Raw genomic sequence first — 20,638 nt, 5'->3', positions numbered from 1 at the left:
GTGAGGGCCTGGCCAGTATTCTGGGACCTGAGGGGACAGGTAGAGAGGAGTCTCAGCATCCAGGGTGCACACATGTTCGCTGAATCCCCTTTGTCAGTAGGACTAATGTCTGCTGTGTCCTGCGCCTCCCAATTTGGAGACCCACTATTTTACCTTCTCCAGAAAAGCAGTTCTAGTCTTTTTCCTGTTTAGGACATAGGAAAGGGGCCTGGGGATATGACTGTTTCTTAAACACTGAACACATCCTCTTTAGTTTAGCCTCACTTTTCACTCCACTTACCAGAAGTAACTTTTGCAACCACTTCCTTTGGTTCAGGGGGATTTTGCAGTGTAAATCAAATTGTTTCCTGGCTTTCCCTCAACTTAAAATTCTCATGACTTGAGTCAACTTGGCTTTCATCTGATTTTCACATTCTGTATTTTACTGCTGTTGTCTGCTACCCGTGTCCTCCATTCTTTTGGGGTTTTGCCCTTGAAAAATCCTTTACTGTTATAGTGAGATTCTCAGGGAGAGAGAGTAGAGTTTATATGTGCAAATCTGCCATTTTTACCCAGAACTCCAAAACAGTAATCCTAGTGTTAAAAAAAAAAAATCTCCCTCAGATTCCCAAGTCCCCTATCCAGGCTCTGATACAGGGGCACCTCCATTATTAGAGAATATATTTGGTAATAGTAGTAGTATCTTAAGAACTGCTGTCGTTGAGAAACTTATGAAATTTGCAAGAGGAAGAACTAATTTTCTTTTTTAAACCATATCAGGCCCAAGTCTGTTTTGGTGGTCTGAGAAGAAAAAAGATGAACTTCTAAAGTTTTGGGAAAATTATATTTTAATTATGGAGACTTTAGAAGGAAATCAGGTAAGTGTTTTTCTATTTTAGCAAATCCTATAGTAGATAACAATTTTTCTTTTTTAAAAACATTCATTAAAAGCAATGCAAAAATACCAACTCACATATAGCTGGTGATGATAGAATCCAAGTATACTTTGTTTTCTGGCATAAATGCAACTTAGAGTGTAACTTGTTTCAGTAAGTTAAAGAATATTTTCAGTTGACTTAAATTATTCAAAAATTTGATCTTCCCTTGCCATTCTAAAACTTTAACATTTATCACTATCAGTATCACCCAAATGGCTTGTTACAAAGTATAAATTGCCATGCCCTATCCTCAGACTTTCTGGTTCAGTAGGTCGGGGTGGGGCCTGGGACTTTGAGTTTTTTTTTTTTTGAGACAGAGTTTTGTTCTCTCACCCAGGCTGGGGTGCAGTCGCATGATCTCAGCTCACTGCAACATCCGCCTCCTGGGTTCAAGTGATTCTCCTACCTCGGCCTCCCAAGTAGCTGGGACTACAGCCACGACACTGGGTAATTTTTGTATTTTTAGTAGAGACGGGATTTCACCATGTTGGCCAGGCTGGTCTCGAACTCCTGACCTCAAGTAATCCACCCACCTCGGCCTCCCAAAGTGCTGGGATTACAGGTGTGAGCCACTGCACCTGGCCAGGACTCTGAGATTTTTACACGTTCCCAGGTGATACGTATGCTGCTGTTCTGGGAACTCATGGGTTTGAGAACCATGGTTTCCATTCTGCAAGTTGGGGACCACAGAGGTGCCATCCATCTGTGGAGTCATTGCGAGGTGTCAGTGCAAATGTGCACCAAATCTTGTTTGTGGACTTTAAGTAAATAATTACTTATATGTGCTAAATGTATATAGATGCAAGGAGGAGGAATAAAGAAAAAGCATTTCTAAATTCAAATTAACTTTTATGGTTTTCTTTAATCAGTAGATCCATAAAACCCCCATTATTTAGAAACCCAAATTTATCCATATTTTGAAGGATATGTAAATTCTCAAACAAACGTGTCAGCAACTTTGGCTACATGGTATTAAGAACATGGAACTCCGAATTGGCCCTTCTAAGTGTGTGCTGCCGTGAACAACTTGAGTAACGGAGAAGACATTTCAGTTTTTTTTTTTCTCTTTGCAATATCTTAGTATTGGCAGTCCTACCTGTCTCCCAGGACAGTTGAGAATTCTATGACATGATTTATGATGATCACTATATAAATGGCAGACTTTAACATAGCTATAATGTGGTTATATTCATTAGCATTGCCATACTCAGTTTTACATACCTGAATCATACTGTTGTTTGAAAAACCAGATAAATGAGGCTCTTTCTACATATGTTTTATAAGAAGAGCTACTGTTAAATAAAGAGATGAAAATTGCCTGATATTTTTCAAGATGCATTTTCATTTCATATGTTTTTTTGCTCTTATTTTTAGATACATGTTATAAAGCCAGTTTTACCAAAGCTAAACAATCTGTTTGAATATGCGGTGTCAGAGGAAAATGGTAACGATTACTTTTATTTTTTTAATAACATTTATGGTTTTCCCCCGATTTTATAACTAATTCCTGTTCATTATAGAGAATTTTGAAAAACTATAAAAGCGTACATCTTGTAATGCTGCCACCAAGAGATAACAGCTGTTACCATTCCAGATACATACCTGGATCATGTTGCTCATGTTTATCTCACTTAGCATAATAACTATATCCATCTACTCATATCCTTAACATCTTTAAGAACACAATTTTGGGCCAGGCATGGTGGCTTATGCCTGTAATCCCAGCACTTTGGGAGGCAGAGGTGGGCGGATCACCTGAGGTCAGGAGTTCAAGACCAGCCTGGCCAACATAGTGAAACTCCATCTCTACTAAAAATACAAAAATTAGCCAGGCATGGTGGTGTGTGCCTGTAGTCCCAGCTACTCGAGAGTCTGAGGCAGGAGAATCACTTGAATCCAGGAGGCGGAGGTTGCAGTGAGCCGAGATCGCGCCACTGCACTCCAGCCTGGCGACAGAGCAAGACTCTGTCTCAAAAAAAAAACCAAAAAAACCAAAAAACAATTTAAAATAGCCACAGAATTTTCTATAATTTAGAGATATGGTTAATTTTTTAAACTGTTGATGATGGAAAATTTCAAACATTTATAGAAGGAGAAGAGTGTGTGTGATATACCTACCACTCCCTTTAATAATGATCCTCTCATGGCCAGCCTTGCTTAGTCTATCCTGTGTAGCCTTTCCTGCGCCCTTCTCACTAAATGGTTTTGAAGCACATCCCTAGATGTCGTATCATTTTATCTGTGAATATTTTAGCACATTTCTTTAAAAGATAAGGACTCGTCGATAGGGTTTCAATGATGACATAGTCTGTGGTTTTAATAATTGCTCTTTTTTTTTTTTTTGAGATGTGGAGTCTTGCTCTGTTGCCCAGGCTGGAGTGCAGTGGGATGATCTCGGCTCACTGCAACCTCTGCCTCCCAGGTTCAAGCAATTTTTTTGCCTCAGCCTCCCGAGCAGCTGAGATTACAGGCATGCGCCACCACACCTGGCTAATTTTTGTGTTTTTAGTAGAGATGGGGTTTTGCCATGTCGGCCAGGCTGGTCTCAAACTCCCGAGCTCAGGTGATCCACCTGCCTCGGCCTCGCAAAGTGCTGGGATTACAGGCGTGAGCCACGGCGCCTGGCCAATAATCGCTCTTTGGTATGAATATATCTTTGTAACTGCTTCCCATTCTTATTCACTTAGGATATCTTTTCCAGTGTTTGTTAGAGTTACTTGTCTTAAGTTTTCAGTTATTGTTCTGTATCTTGTACTTCTTTGGAAGAGAAAATTCCAGGATATAATTTCAAATATTGTTTATAAGCCCTTGATCACTATATTATGAGAGCTTTTTAGGAGATACACAGTGAAGCTGGAGCTTCCTACATGTATCTTAATAAAATTAAGTTTAGATTAATGAAATAGCTAAATGCAGCCCAATAGTGTTTTGGCCTGTGTTCATATGAATGATAAAATGCGACATTATTGTGTTTACACATGAGAATTAACCTAGGTAAATGGTTTTTAGTGCCTACTCTAGATAATTACAACTTTAATAGTTTGACCCCTTAGGAATTGAGCTTTATTCAGCTGATTGCTGTAGTTGTTTTCTGATACACTGGGATTTTTTCGCAGACCATAAGCATCTATAGTTGCACCTGGGGCTAGAATTTAATTGAATCTTGTGACTTCACGTAGGCATTTACCATTAAAACGATGCTCTTATTACCACATTTTGCCCACAGCTCTTGGCAAACCAAATCAAATAGCAGTGACTGATTTTGAAAAATTACCTTTGCCAAAGAGTTGAACAGGCATCTTGGTGTAAATTACAAATAATGGATTAATTTATTTATAGAATGTCATGAGTTAAAAATGCTGAGTATTTTTCTCTAACATAATTAAAAGATACTTCAAAAGAGTTAGAAAAATATCTGTAAGATATTTATTCCATGTTTTTTATTTGCTCACTCATTTATATATTTACTGAATAAATATTTACTTAGTGTCCAGTACATGCTATTAGGTTGGTGCAAAAGTCATTGCAGTTTTTGTCATTTTTTTTTTTTTTAAATGGCAAAAACCGTAACGACTTTTGCACCAACCTAGTAATTACTGGCGGTAAAATGGTGAGAGCGATGTGGTATTTTTCACCTGACTTTTGTGTTTTCCATGAAAAAATAGTTTTGATTATAAGGTATATGAGGGGAACAGACAAGGAGCTGATGAAATGGACTAATGGGTGAGTAGGGTAGTCAGGGAAGGCCTGTCTTATGATGACATCTAAGCTAAGAGTCCACGCTGAGGAGGCACCACCTGGGGCGCAAACCCTGAGATGGGAGCAGCTGTAGGAGGCAGAACAGAAGGACCAGTGAGGCTGTAGCAGAGTTGGTGTGTGGAGCGGGGGATGAGGTTGGAGTGGCAGTCAGGGTCAGTTCATGCCTTGTTTGGACTTTATTCTAAGAACAATGAGGAGATGTCGAAGGATTTTAAGCAGAGGTGTGACAATTTCATATTTCTGTGTGAAAAATGGATTGAAGTGGGACAAGAGAAGAATTGGTTGAAACTATTCCAAATCTGAAGTTCCAACCTGCATGCATGGGGTAATATTTAATTTTTGTACACTGTAGCAGTTATAGCATTTATTTACAGTCTTTCTTATTTTTTCAAACCTCTGCCTCCCAAGTTCAAGGGTTCAAGTGATTCTCGTGTCTCAGTCCCGAACCACCCCCCTGTCCCAGTAGCTGGGATTACAGGCATTTACCACCACGCCCGGCTGATTTCTGTGTTTTTAATAGAGATGGAGTTTTGCCATGTTGGCCAGGCTGGTTTCGAACTCCTGGCCTCATGTGATCCACCTGCCTCGGCCTCCCAAAGTGCTGGGATTACAGGCACGAGCCACTGTGCCTGGCCCATTTACAGTTTTTCAAAATGAAGCTGCCTGAATACTGAATACCAAAATTATTTTGGTTAACATACTCATATGTGACTAAAAACAGGCTGGATGCAGTGGCTGCTACCTGTAATCCCAGTGCTTTGGCAGGCGGAGAATGGAGGATCACTTGAACTCAGGAGTTCAAGTCCAGCCTGGGGAACATTCTGAGAGCACGTTTCTAAAAAATATTTTAAAAATTGTCTGGGCATGGTGTTGCGTACCTGTAGTCCTACTAGGAAACTGCTCAGGAAGCTGAGGCATGGGGATCGCTTGAACCCTGGAGTTTGAGGTTGCAGTGAGCTAGAATTTTGCAACTGCACTGTAGTCTGGGTGACGTAGTGAGAACCTGTCTCTCAAAAAACCTTAACAAAAACTTTTTTGTAGTGTTATAATGAAGTTATTGTGTTTGTCTGTACATGTATTTGTTTATGAGTATGTGGTCTTGATGGTGAAACAAAGACAGAAGCAGATGTCAACATTAGATATTTATTTCCACAGGATGTTGGCTCTTTCACCCATCCTGGCATATGTGTATTTATAAAAGAATGTTTGAAAGTGAAAACAAAATCCTGACCAAAGAAGGTGTTATCCATTTTTTGGAGCTGTATGAAACAAAGATTCTTCCATTTTCACCAGAATTTTCTGAGGTAATGACAGCCTATCCCCTTCCTTCCTCTCATTGTTGAAAAGTGAGGGGTAAAAATACACTAGGGTTCTATATCAGCAAGTAACATTTTGTTGATTTGCATCCAACAAATCATATTTCTCTAAACCCAGCTTTCCTATTTGGAAAAAAGCTTATGTTGTTTCTCAACAAGCCAAAAGGTAGAACTGCCTGCATTATTACCATTGTGAAAAAGTAGTTCTATATTATCAATATTCAGACCAGCGTAAGTCAAGAATCATAAGCATAAGTCAAGTTTTCTCCGTATGAAAACTGGTATAGAAGCTTTCAGGTGATGCTGTTCTCACGGTTCTGAGCCACTGATGACTGTTACTCGTTTAGCGATGCTACTTCTCCAGTTCTGACTCAATGAATTGCTGTTGTCTACTTTATGAAATAGAGATTGCCTTCTGAGCAATATATATTAGAATCTATACTTCCATTTGTCAGGAACTACACGAGGCAGAGACGGTGGGAGTTAGAGCTGTGATTTTGTTTTATATTATGGTGCCATATGAGTCCCATGATGACTTCCTTAGGTAGAGTAATCTACCTCTCATTTAGAGGTGACAGAAGTCAATTTTTTTCTTCTTTTTCTTTCAATAGGTTTTTTTCTTTTCTTTTTTTTTTTTTTTTTGAGATGGAGTCTCACGCCTGTCGCCCAGGCTGGAGTGCAGTGGCGTCATCTCAGCTCACTGCAGCCTCTGCTTCCCAGGTTCCAGTGATCCTCCTGCCTCAGCCTCCCAAGTAGCTGGGATTACAGGTGGGCACCATCACACCTGGCTAATTTTTGTATTTTTAGTAGAGACTGGGTTCTGCCATGTTGGCTAGGCTGGTATCGAACTCCTGACCTCAAGTGATCCACCTGCCTTGGCCTCCCAAAATGCTGGGATTACAGGCGTGAACCATTGTGCCTGGCTGCTGCTGCTGCTTCTTTTTTTTTTAAAGAATGATTGAATTTATTTCTCAGATAGTGATACAATTTTTTTTTTTTTGAGACAGAGTCTCACTCTGTTGCCCAGGCTGGAGTGCAGTGATATGATCTTGACTCACTGCAACCTCTGCCTCACGGAATTAAGGGATTCTTATGCCTCAGCCTCCCAAGTAGCTGGGACTACAGGTGCACGCCACCATGCCCGGCTCAGTTTTGTAATTTTAGTAGAGACAGGGTTTTGCCATATTGGCCAGGCTGGTCTCAAACTCCTGGCCTCAGCCTCCCAAAGTGCTAGGATTACAGGTGTGAGCCACCGCACCCAGCCTAAGTCAGTTTTTTCTAATTGTTTTAATATGTGCTATGGTGTATTGATATGCATCATGTTTCTACATTCTATTATTTGTGTACTTCATGTAAGCTTGCTTTTCTGACCAGTATCTAATAGTAATTTTTGAGTGTAATTTTTTCCTCTTTATCCTCTAGGCATAGGGGCTTCAGTTTTCTCTTGAGTATCTTTTTGGTTTTTCTGTCATTACCTTTATTTTCTAGCATATGTTTCTTCTTTGGATTCCTTCCTTCTTTCTTGACCCAACACATGAACTCTCTTCTTAGTATGGCATACATTTTAATGAGGTGGGAAAATTCTGTACTTACTTTGTTTTTCTGGTAGAATTAAGCTTCCCCTCCAGGACCATCAGTAAATTTCGCCTGCAGCATAAGAGATCAGCTTTGCTTATAGCAGGTCTTCTGTAAGCCTTTGTAGGATGTTCAGTCAGGGAAGCTGACTCCAAAATTGCATTTACAACTAAGTTTCAATTATGTGTCTTTTTTTTTAGTTTATTATTGGACCATTAATGGATGCACTTTCAGAGAGCTCTCTGTATAGCAGGTAAAGAGACATTATGTTATGATGTATTTGATACATTTTCATATTAGGAGACCTGACCAGATTGTTTAATGCATTTGGCACATACGGTATGTTGCTGAATAGACAGTCAAGTTTTTCTTATCGTGTGGTCCTTTTCCTATTTGTTATTCTTGCATTCTGATTTGCACCAAGTGTTTCTCCTTTCTTTTTTCTTGTTTCCTTTTTTCTGCCTTGAGCTCCTCTATTCTTGGGCTGTTGGAAACTGTCTTCTGTAGCTCACTTTCTTCTCCCTATTGCTGCTTTCTGCCCTCTTGGAAGTTGTAATGACTTTGGCTAACCAATGCTTTAAACTTATTTTCCTTTTTCTTTTAACTTAGTGTCAGACTTACAGAACAGTCTTGAGAATAATCCAAAGAATTCTCATTTCCCGTTCATCCATATTCCTCAAATGTTAATATTTTACTGCATTTGCTTGATCGTTGCATCTCCCTGTGTGTGCCTCTTTCTTAGCTTTGTCTGCTGACCAAACTTACTTATTTATATCTTTTCCAGTGCCTGTCTGTGCGTCCATCCATCCATCCATATTAAGAACCATGAATTCACACCAGGACGTCCAATTTCAGTTCAGTACTGCAGGGTTCATTCTAACCTTTTCCTTTCCATATCTGGCAGTGGCTGCTATTATTCATCCTGTCTCTACTTATAGGCCACAGTTATGTTTTGAAAAGGTTGACAGTGAGAAGTTTGTCAGGATTGTACCTTAGCCTCATTTTTTTGAGCATCATTTATGACTCTTGAATTCTCATCTTCAAAAATCTCCTCTGCACTTGAAATTGTCTTTCTAATATTAACTAAATTTATAGTTGCATCTTGAAACAGAGCTACATCCCCCCACCAGCCAATTTCTTGAAACATTTTTAGTCTGTGCCAAATTATATTAATATTTAGTCCTGTTTAATAATATTGAAAGAGCATAGCAACACTTGATTTGCCAATTATTTTTAGTTTTCAAATAACTCATTACTATTGAATAGTTTTCTGTAGCAATTAGACAGCTGGAGAGCAGTAAAACCAATGAAAAGATCTTGGTGTTTTCTAAGAGTTGACAAACACATTTATTATGAAATGCCTTCAGTTTTCTAGCACTCTAATGTGTTCAATTAGCAGATAATGTTCCTGGAAGAAACATATAGCAGAAAAAATGTGACTTTAGTAGATGTTAACAATTAGATGCTCTTGCAAAAGTAATTTATTACTAATATATGTCTTTGTTATGAATGTTACTTCTTTTATTTTAGACGTAAAGATTTAAAGTCATTGGATTACATGTTGGGAACAATAAAATATAATTTAAAATTATCATTTCAGGCTCTTATTTTTTATGATACTATTTAGCAAGATTTATATACGTGGAAGGGAAAGTGTCGTAAAAAGGAAATCCTCAGTGTAGTAGGTTATTATCTCACGTCCATTTTCCTACAAGGTCCTGATGTTTCTATAATCAGAAGGATTCTCAGAATTTTACTGAAAAATGAAATGCAGGTTCAGAAAAATAAGACTGTCTGATTGTTTTATTGTTGAAAGACTTTTGGGCCATGGTCTATTTAGGCTAATTTCAGTGTAATCACTTGTAAATAAATGTTAAATATTTGTTTTCCCCTGTCTCTGTTTGTAGGTCCCCAGGCCAGCCAATAGGAAGCTGTTCTCCATTGGGACTGAAATTACAGAAGTTTTTAGTCACGTATATTTCTCTTCTTCCAGGAGACATAAAGAGTATGTGTCAGTAAAGGGTTTTTTTATAATGCATTAGCTTACAATTTTTTTTTTTAGCAAATTGGTTATAAGCACCATCAACTATTATAATAAATATTTTCAAAATGGTTTCCTTTTCCAGGATATGCATATTTTCTCAGATTCATACAGTATCTTTTTTGAGTTCACACTTTAGTCATTGTGTATGACATATTACCAGTACTGGCATGAGTAGCATGGAGGTAATTTTAGAAGGTGTGCTGCAATTTAGCCGTCTTTTCTAGTTGTCTACTATTCAGTTTCAAGAATTAGTAAAATATATTCAAAAAATAGGGAACCTGGTTTTAGGAAAAAGTAGTAAACAGAAGACTCATTGTGGCAAGTTGTCCCTTTATAGATATTAACTTAGGAAGATAAGAAAGAAAAAATAAACCAGGTGCAATGGCTCCCACCTGGAATCCCAGCACTTTGGGAGGCCGAGGCAGGCAGATCACCTGAGATCAGGAGTTTGAGACCAGCCTGGCCAACACAGCGAAACTCCGTCTCTTCTAAAAATACAAAAATTATCCGGGCATGATGGTGTGTACCTGTAGTCCCAGCTACTTGGAAGGCTGAGGCAGGAGAATCACTTGAACTCAGGAGGCGGTGGTTGCAGTAAGTCAAGATTGTGCCACTGTACTCTAGCCTGGGTGACAGAGCAAGACTGTCTCAAAAACAAAACAAAACAAAACAAAAAAGCACTTGTTTTATGTAAGACCTTGTCCTAGAGCCATCCCCATTCTTCAGGTTCATTCTAATGAGGTAGGTGGGAAAGCAGAGCACAAAAGCCGTGTGATTTTTGTTTGCTGAGCAGCAGCAGGACCTACTCTGCTTTGTGAGTCCTTGTGTTACTCCCACCTTTGTGATTTATAAAGTGAGCCTAGGTATGAAATACGTATTTTTTTTCTTTTGTATTTAATCTGGCAAATAGGATGACAAGATGGCCAACGGTAATGTCTATTCAAACGTCAGAAAAAAGAGAAAATATGGTCTGTATATCATGACTTCAAATTTATAGAAAATTGATTGTTTTGATTACTTTTTCTTTAAAAAAATGAGTTAATGGGGAAGATGGGGAAGATAACTATTAGAGTCATTCTTTTTTTTTTTTTTGAGATGGAGTCTTGCTCTGTTGTTAGGCTGGAGTGCGGTGGTGCGATCTTAGCTCATTGCAACCTCTGCCTCCTGGATTCAAGTGATTCTCCTGCCTCAGCCTCATGAGTAGCTGGAACTACAGGTATGTGCCACCACGCCCAGCTAATTTTTGTATTCTTAGTAGTGACAGGGTTTCACCATGTTGGCCAGTATGATCCCGATCTTTTGACCTCGTGATCTGCCCGCCTTGGCCTCCCAAAGTGCTGGGATTACAGGTGTGAGCCACCACACCCAGCCTAACCCAGCCTAGAGTCATTCGTTAGTTTGGTAGATTTCAGGAGTTTAATTAAGCATTGGGCTGCAGCCACATGGGGATGAATTTGTCAGCCACGTTGCTGCCTCGCATGTCAGTAGCACACATGAGTGAAATGTCGGTCAGGGCTTCCCAGAATTTGAGAGCCAAGTGTTTGTGGTCCAGGACCAGGCATATCACAGATGCTTGGTAAATGTGTTGAGTCAATGTGAAATGGAAACTTGGCCATTGCCATCTTTCCAGTGTCATGAGTGAAGTGTTAGGCAAAAGATGAGATTTACTGGATTTAATTAGTGCAAATGGAAGAAAGAAAAATTGTGGCCAGGAGTTCAAAAAGAGCAATTAAAACTTTCATTCACGGTTACTCAGTCATTTTTCAGTCACGTTTCCAGTGAATATCTTCTGTGTATTCTGAATGTCTTTCATACTAGGTATTTCAAAAGATAGAAAATACACATAATGTCCTTTTAGGAGCTTCTGAGGATTTCTTCAAAGTCATTCTACAACTATGTGAGAAAACAGACATTTTTACTAACTGCATGAGCTAAGAGTCCTTAACAAATCACACATTAGCAGAGAGGACAGAATGAAGCACTATCCCTTTGTATCTCAAAATAGAAATATAAATGATAGTAATTAAATCCAAAGTAGTCAAGAAACAGCCTATGAGAAAGATGTTACCGTTTGCAGATACTAGAGGCCACTAACCATCAATATTTCCTATCCTGTTTTTTCTTAACATCTCAAATAGAAGAATGACTTCTAATCATAAACAATTTCTCTCTTACCGGCCAGGTGTGGTGGCTCATGCCTGTAATCTCAGTACTTTGGGAGGCTGAGGTGGGCAGATCACCTGAGATCAGGAGTTTGAGACCAGCTGGCCAACATGGCCAAACCCCGTCTCCACTAAAAATACAAAAATTAGCTGGGCGTGGTGGCACATGCCTGTAATCCCAGCTACTCGGGAGGCTGAGGCAGGAGAATTGCTTGATCCCGGGAGGCGGAGGTTACAATGAGCCAAGATCGAGCCACTGTACTCCAGCCTGGGCAGCAGAGTGAGACTCTGTCTCAAAAAAGAAAAGAAAAGAAAAAATTACCTTTAAAAAAAAAATAGAGCTCCATGGGTATCAGAATCCCTATAGTATAGTAGAATACTTATCTTACTAAAATAGAAATGAAATTAAATTAACTTTCTTTTACAACAGCTTTATTGAGATAGAATTTACCCCTTTTAAACCATTTGATTCAGTGGTGTTTAGTGTATTCACAAAGTTGTACAGCCATTACCACTGTCTAATTCCTGAATATTTTGATCACCCTCAAAAAGAAGCCCCAGGCGTATAAATAGTCATTTCTCATTCTCCTCTACCCATAGCTCCTGGCAGCCACGAATCCTCTTTGTCTCTATAGATTTGCATATTCTCAACATTTCGTATCAGCGGAATCATACAATACGTGGCATTTTATGTCTGGCTTCTTTCACTTAGCATAGTGTTTTCAAGGTTTATCCATGTTGTGGCATATATCAGCATTGCATTCCTTTTTGTGGCTGAATAATATTTCACTGTATAGATATTTCACATTTTGTTCATTCATTTCATTGGTAGACATTTGGATTGCTTTTACTTTTGACTATCTGAGTAATGCTGTTATGAATGTTCATGTACAAGTTCTCTTGGATGTATACCTAGAAGTAGAATTTTCAGTTCTCTTGGATATGTACCTAGAAGTAGAACTGCTGGCTCATGTGGTCAGTCTGTTTAAGTTTTGGAGGAACTGCCACACTGTTTTCCACAGTGGCTGCACCGTTTTACGTTCCCTCCAGCATTGTGTGGGGTTCTGGGTTCTCCACATCCTCCCAGTTCTGATTATTGTCTGTCCTTTAGATTATAACCATCCTAGTGTGTGGGAAGTGGAGCGTCACTGTGGTTTTCACTTGTGTTTCCCTAATATCTAATGGTATTGAGTTTCTTTTCATGTGCTTATTGGCAACAATGATAATTTAAAACTTTTTCTTTCAGGTAACTTCCTATTGAAGTTTATTCGGAAGATGACAAGTAGGCATTGGTGTGCTGTTCCCATTTTGTTTCTATCTAAGGCTTTGGCAAATGTCCCAAAATATAAGGCCCTGGGTATAGATGGGCTTCTTGCTCTCAGGTAATTTACTCTGGATATGTACTTGTATGGTTATTTGCCATGACTTTCCATCAATGTATGTATTTTTCCGTCTGCTTTAATCTACAGTAAATGGAAATAGTTAATATTGGCATTGGGATGTTTGAGCTCTTAATTTTACATAAGAAAACAAATTAAAAAATATATTATTCATATAGTTGAACTTACTTTGTTTTACAAATTACTAGTTTAAATGTGTATTGATGATATATGCTGTTGAATTTTGACCTCTTTAAATAAGGCCAGTAAGTTTTTTTTTTTTTTTTAATTTGTAGGTAGAAAACTAAAGATAAAATATCAAACAATAATATTTAATAGAAAGTATTTCAAAAATGTTGGTAAAAAGGAATTTGAGGAGATGAAAAAAAGAAAAAGTATTTCAGTAAATATAAACTTCTTTAAAAGCATCTTCATTTATAGTTTTTTTTGTGTGTGTGTGTGTTTTTGAGCTGGAGTCTCGCTCTGTCACCTAGGTTGGAGTGCAGTGGCGCGATCTCGGCTCACTGCAATCTCTGCCTTCTGGATTCAAGCGATTCTCGTGCCTTCGCCTCCTAAGTAGCTGGGATTACAGGTGTGCGCCATTACTCCCAACTAATTTTTGTATTTTTAGTAGAGATGGGGTTTCACCATGTTGGCCAGGCTGGTCTCAAACTCCTGACCTCAGGTGACCTGCCCGTCTCAGCCTCTCAAAGTCTTGGGATTACAGGTGTGAGCCACTGCACCTGGCCTGTAGTCTTATTTTTAAGAGACTTGTTTCATAGTAAAATTGAGCTCTAATAGAGGCCACAATGGGAAATAACAGCTTTGAAATTCTGCTGACTTTCTGCATTAGAAATTGTAGATGTTATAAATCAACTTGTTGATAATCACAAATTATCAGAATTGTCTTTGGGAATACGGAACTGCATTTTTTGTGTTTCGATGTCAGGGATGTTATTCATTGCACTATGATCACACATCAGATTCTCCTGAGAGGGGCAGCCCAATGCTACCTTCTTCAAACAGCTATGAATTTGCTAGATGTGGTAAGTTTCTCTTTTGTTACTTCCATTTACAAGTCTTTCTTAGTGAGTGGTTGTGCAGAAATGAGTTAACATAGCAGACCTATGATACTACCATTAGAAAGGCCTGCTTGTAAGGTTGGCCCTTGGCTGGCAACGGGACCTTGGATTTTGGGAGGATTTACACTATCCTAACTGCTAAGAGTGGCTTATTGTATCTAAAGTGTTTGTTCTATGTGGTTTATACTGAAAACCTGCTTTCTTTCTGGGAGTCTGGAATTTCAGTATGTATGAGGCAAAAGGTACCTGCATGACCATGTCCCAGTAAAAGCCCGAGGCACTGAATCTCTATTGAGCTTCCCTGGTAGACAGACTTTCACTGTGTTGTCACAGCTTGTTGCTGGGGGAGCTAAGCGTGTCCTGCGTGGCCCACTGGGAGAGGATTCTTGGAGTTTATACCTCGTTCCCTTTATACTTTTCCCCTCATCTTCCCCTGTATCGACATTCAAGGAATATATATGGTGCATATTCTGTGCTTTTTACAAAGCCTCAATAAACATTGCTTACTACAGGGGTCAGCAGACTCTTTCTGTGCAGTGCCAGGTAGCAAACATTTTTTAAGCTTTGCAGCTGGCTTTATGATCTGTGTTGCAACTTCTGAACTAAATAAACAGGCGTTGGCTATGTTCCAACAAAACTATTTACAAAACAGGCCGTGAGTAGTTTTTGCCAATGCCTGGCCTAGATAGAGCAAGGTATCTTCATTCAAGATGCACAACCTTAAGGGAATGAAAGACTTAGGTGGTTTTCTTAGTCGGGATCATTTTTATGGCATTGAAAATAATCACTTTTTTTTTCTGAGACAGAGTTTTGCTCTTGTCTCCCAGACTAGAGTGCAGTGGTACATTCTTGGCTCACTGCAACCTCTGCCTCCCAGGTTCAAGTGATTCTCCTGCCTCAGCCTCCCAAGTAGCTGGAATTTCAGGGCACCTGCCACCATGCCCGGCTAATCTTTGCATTTTTAGTAGAGATGGGGTTTTGCCATGTTGGCCCGGCTGGTCTCGAACTCCTGACCTCAGGTGATCCACCCGCCTTGGGCTCCCAATGTGTTGGGATTACAGGCGTCAGCCGCTGCGCCTGGCCTCACATTTTGATTGAAAATAATTTCTTCTTATAGAATTTTTTTTTTTTTTTAAGATTGTGACCATCTTTAAGATAGTAACGTCAATTTTAAGTTAACATGGTATCTTCGTGTTAAAAGTTGAATAATATTTTCTTTTTATTTGCTTTCTTTTGATTTAGCTAATGATACTTGCTTTCTTTTGATTTAGCTAATGATAACCTACTTTAAATAGTATTAATTGGTTGCCTCCACAGTGGTTTTAGTTTATTCAGTTAAACATTTTCATATGAGTAATTTTTAAAATCTTTTCTGCGCTGCCCAGGAGAAAGTGTCCCTTTCTGATGTCTCAACTTTTCTCATGTCTCTGAGACAAGAGGAATCCTTAGGACGAGGAACTTCATTGTGGACAGAGGTGAGATTGAAAATAATATAATAAAGTCTTTGAAAACTATAAAAAATGATTTTCTTAATGAATTTCTGAGTAACCATTTATATAAAATATAATGATTGCTTTGTTATCTGTCAACAGAGACTTTGAAATATTGTATATTTGCTTTGAGTGGACTTAACTAATTCTGCTAAGATGCTTATGGAGAGGTGGGAGAGAGGAAAATGTTTGCAGTAGAGATAGACCTATTTAGAAGAAAATCTTTACTTGCTAGTGGGCAGATCTCAACTCTGGATGAGATGCATTAGGAATAATGACGATGTTAGACTCAAACACAGTAAGTGACACAAACTCCTCTTTCTCTTTTTTCTGTCATTGAATGGCTCCTTCCTCCCCCTGGTTGTCCAGTCCTTAACGTTTTGGTAATTCTGAGTTTGTTCTGACTTTTTGCATCCAATTCATCATGAAACCCTCCTGTCTCATAAACATCTTTCCTCTTCTCCATGCCCCACTGTGGCTCTAGCTCAGACCCTCCTCATGTGAAGCCCCTTGTGATGATGTCTTGTTGATGTTGCATCCCTGGCGTCCAGGCCTCTTACTATACCACCCTTTTCCTCAGGGCTCTTCAGGGCCAGCCTCCTCCCTCTTTTTGTAAACCACGGGATTTAGTTTATATGACTGAATTCAGTGCTTATTTGTTATGTATGTGGTTGAGTTCTGATCTTTGTCGCCTCTGGGTTATATAGTTTTTGAGAAATGAAGAAGGGGCAAATTGTGGCCTTTAAAAAATGGAGTTTTATTTTCTTGATGCATCTAATTATATGGAATTTGAAAAATGTAGAACCATATAAAGAAAATAGAAATGATCTGTAATGCCTACCATCAAACTAAATTCATATTTTTTGTTTAGTTTTTAATTCTTTTTCCCTATGAATGTATGTATTCTCTTACTTGCTTTCTCATTATAGATAAGTATATGTGTATTTACAATAATACATACAATCTTTCTAAATATAGATTGAACTGTTTTAAATTTTATTTTTTTGTATTCACATATATATGAGCATTTTAACATGTTGCTAAGTAATTTTTCAAGGTGTAGTAAAAATTCAGTTGATTATATCTTGTAAAATTTATTGGATTAGTTCCTTTTCTTGGACTTTGTTTCAAAGTTTTTGCTTTTATAAATAGCATTGGGCTGGACGCAGTGGCTCGTGTCTGTGATCCCAGCCCTTTGGGAGGCTGAGGTGGGCAGATCACTTGACGCCAGGAGTTCGAGACCATCCTGGCCAGCATGGCAAAACCCTGTCTCTAGTAAAAATGCAAAAATTATCCGGGCATGGTGCTGCATGCCTGTAGTCCCAGCTGCCTGGGAGGCTGAGACAGGAGAATTGCTTGAACCCGGGAGGCGGAGGTTGCAGTGAGCTGAGATTGTGCCACTGCACTCCAGCGTGCACGACAGAGTGAGACCCTGTCTCAAAAAGTAAATAACATTGGGAGGAACTTATTCCTATACGTTTTTATTTATACCTGTTTTTTAGGATCAGTTCATAAAATTGAATTTTGCCGTATTTCAACATTTTTAAGGTTCTTGATATAGATTGAGAGAGGTTTCAAAGTATGACAGTGGACATCCACTTTATCTACAGTGATACAATACCAAATGTATCAGCATGTTAAATTCTTTGCCACTTTGGTAGATGAAACACAGCATTTGGTGACTTTATTTGCATTATTCTGATGACAGTTTTTTAAAACATTTTTTCATGTCTTTGTAGTATTTCTTTTGTGAATTGTCTATTATTGTCCTTTCCCCATTTTGTTTTGGGATTTTGACTCTGTCTCAAAAAACAAACAAACGAAAAAACAAATAAAAGGGTATTGACAAGTTGTTATACCCATTGCAAATAATTTTTTTTTTTTAGTTCCTTTTTAAAAAATTTAGCTTTGCTCACTGAATGGGTAATGAATTTACGTGATTTGAAGATTAAAACTATTGGTCAGAAGTGTCTTATTATTGTTTTGCTCTTCTATCCTGCCTTGATCCTTATCCTACCCCACCCCATCCCTAAACAAAGGTGTTTTTGATATAGACTCTGTTTACTACCTTGCAAGTTTTCATTAAAATATGTATTCATAGTGATTTCTTTATCTCCATAGGCAAAGACCTTTCTTAGTCTTTTTTGTAAAGTAAAGCTTGCATAGTATTTTGTAAAGTAAAGCTTGCATAGTATTTTGTAAAGTAAAGCTTGCATAGTATTCCATCTGGTGGTTGTACCATTGTTTATTCAACTTCTCCCATTGCCGAACTGTTGAGTTGTCTAGTCTTGTGGCTTTTACAGACAATGCCACAATAAATGAAGAGTTGGCAGGTACATCTGCAGAATGGAGTCCTAGAACTGGGATCAGTGGTCAGAGGTTGGGTGACTGTGCAATCTTTCTGGGGATTGCCCAATTTCCGTCCATAGTTTCCATATGGCTGCTGTAATAAATTACCACCAGCTTGGTGGCTTAAAATAACATACATTTATTGCCTTACAGTTCTGGAGGCCAGAAGCCTGGAATCCGTTTCACTGGTCTGCAATTAAGATTCTGGCTGGCCTGTGCTTCCGTGTAGGGGCGAGGCCATTTCCTCATCTTCTGGAGCTGTATTGCTTGCATTTCTCGGCTCATGGTCCTTTCTCCATCTTCAGAACCAGCAGCCTGGCTTCTCAAGATCTCTGCTTCATCTTCATATCACATTCTTCTCTTCTGTTTCTGTGGCCGAATCTGCCTCTGCCTTCCTTTTATAAGGACACTTAGGATTACATTGGACCCCCTCAAATAATCCAGCATAATGTCCGCATCTCAGAATACTTAATCTGCAAAGCTCCTTTTGCTGCATAAAGTAACATTCACAGGTTCCAGGGTTAGGACCTCGGTATCTTTGGGGCCTACCATAGGGTTGCAGGAATTTCACAGGGTATGATAGTGCCTGGTGTGAAGCAGGATTTTTTACCAATCTGGAGGATGGGAAAGGGCATTTCAGTGTAATTATAATTTATCATTCTCTTATAGTTTGTAAGTTCGGGCATCTTTTCAGTTTCATTTTGATTTTTGATTTTGTTTAATTTTTTTCCCAGTAGCTTTTTACTCTGAAAAAATTTTAAAAATTCTTAGAAGAATGTAATGAACTCTCATCACCCACCATATATGGTCTTTTTTTTTTTTTCTTTCTGAGACAGAGTCTCGCCCTGTTGCCCAGGCTGGAGTGCAATGGCGTGATCTTGGCTCACTGCAACCTCTGCCTCCCAGGTTCAAACGATTCTCCTGCCTCAGTCTCCCAAGTAGCTGGGATTACAGGCACCCGCCACCGTGTCCAGCTAATTTTTGTATTTTTAGTAGAGATGGGGTTTCACCATGTTGGCCAGGCTGGTCTCAAACTCCTGACCTTGTGATCTGCCTGCCTTGGCCTCCCAAAGTGCTGGGATTATAGGCGTGAACCACCGCACCTGACTGGCCCATCTTCTTTGACCTGGACCTCCTACTCTCCCTTCCTCTCCCAATTATTTTGAATCAAATCTTATCAAATCTTACTTTTCATCTGTAAGTATTTGAGTATGTACTGCTAAAAGATAAGGAGTTTAAAGGGCTTAAAAATAAGCCCTTATCACACCTAAAAAAACTAACAATATTTTTGAAATTTATTTTATTTTTATTTGGTCAGATGTCCAATTTTGTTTGTTCGGGTATTCAAATAAAGCCTATTCACTGCAGCTAATAGGCATAGCTTTAAAATTGTGGACTGTAATCCGGCTGGAATTTATTTTGTTGCATGGTATGAGTTGTGAGGTTTAAAAGAGAAAATTCATGTAAAAATGCTGTAGGCTACCTTTAGCCCATATTAAATGTAAATATCTCCTATTACTAATAATGTCTTTTTGCCCTGGTTTAAGGGGTGAGGCGTTTGCCTGTTGTATTGTTTATTTGTTTTTAAGGAGCCAGCTGTTAGATTTCTTTGTCTGTTCCCCTTGATTTTTCGGTTCTGTGATGCATCGGCGTCTGTTTTCATCTTTGACACTCCTTTGATTTGTTTTGCCTGTCTCCTGATGTCCTGGAGTCATTTGTTGAGAACTATGTATTGCACATCTCCCACAGGCCACGCACTGTGCTGAGTGTTGGGAATATGGTGGTCAGTGAGAGAAACACGTTGACTACCCTCAGGAAGCTTCTAGTTGGTGGTTTATAGCTGAATCCAGATTTCAGTTCTTTTTTGTTGGAAAGCACTTACATATATATATGTATATATATTTTAGTGTAGATTCGACTGTATCCTATAACTTTTGTACATAGTGTTCTCATTATCTAAATACCTAGTTATTATGTTAAGTCATGTAAAGTCATTGATATTCAGTCATTTTAAACCTGTAGAAATGGCTTTATGTAGCTCACTCTAAATAGTTTTTTAATTAATAGACTTTAATTTTTGAAACAGTGTTTGGTTTCCAGAAAAATTAAACAGAAAGTACAGAGAGTTCCGACCAGGCATGGTGGCTCATGCCTATAATTCCAGCACTTTGGGAGGCCCAGGAGGCCAGATCGCTTGAGCTCAGGAATTTGAGACCAGCCTTGGTAACATAGCGAGACCCTGTCTCAATATATTTTAAAAATAAAGTAATAATGTAAAAAAAAAAAAAAAAAAAGTACAGTTTCCACATACTCCCACACCACTCTTCCCATCCCTACATACAGTTTCCCCTATTGTTAACATTTTGTATCAATGTGGGTCATTTGTTACAATTGATGACCCCCATATTGATTACTATTATTAACTAATGGTCATAGTTCACATTAGGGTTCACTCTTCACATTGTACATTCCATGGGTTTTGACAGACATATCATACACAATAGTCTCCCTGCCCCCAAAAATTCTCTGTGCTCTGCCTGTTCATCCCTCCTTTCCCCCAAACCT

General features: G+C 38.8%; 1 protein-coding gene across 7 annotated transcripts in view; it reads left to right on the top strand.

Annotated features, from left to right (window-relative positions):
* Positions 1-20,638, top strand: part of TARBP1 (TAR (HIV-1) RNA binding protein 1) — an 84,536-nt gene that overhangs the window by 5,975 nt on the left and 57,923 nt on the right. For all 7 annotated transcript variants that reach the window (XR_002519066.2, XR_002519065.2, XR_002519069.2 and 4 more), the window contains exons 2-9: positions 760-857; positions 2,292-2,361; positions 5,832-5,980; positions 7,768-7,820; positions 9,475-9,572; positions 13,020-13,155; positions 14,102-14,198; positions 15,620-15,709. Coding sequence is in view for 3 of the 7 variants with exons in the window: in XM_021931488.2 (XP_021787180.2) it covers positions 760-857; positions 2,292-2,361; positions 5,832-5,980; positions 7,768-7,820; positions 9,475-9,572; positions 13,020-13,155; positions 14,102-14,198; positions 15,620-15,709 (791 nt within the window). In the remaining 4 variants the exon portion in view is untranslated. The remainder of the gene's footprint in view (positions 1-759; positions 858-2,291; positions 2,362-5,831; positions 5,981-7,767; positions 7,821-9,474; positions 9,573-13,019; positions 13,156-14,101; positions 14,199-15,619; positions 15,710-20,638) is intronic.

The sequence above is a fragment of the Papio anubis genome, chromosome 1, assembly GCF_008728515.1.
Source record: "Papio anubis isolate 15944 chromosome 1, Panubis1.0, whole genome shotgun sequence".
NCBI classification, from domain to species: Eukaryota; Metazoa; Chordata; class Mammalia; order Primates; family Cercopithecidae; genus Papio; species Papio anubis.
This window is presented reverse-complemented; position numbering and strand designations above follow the sequence as displayed.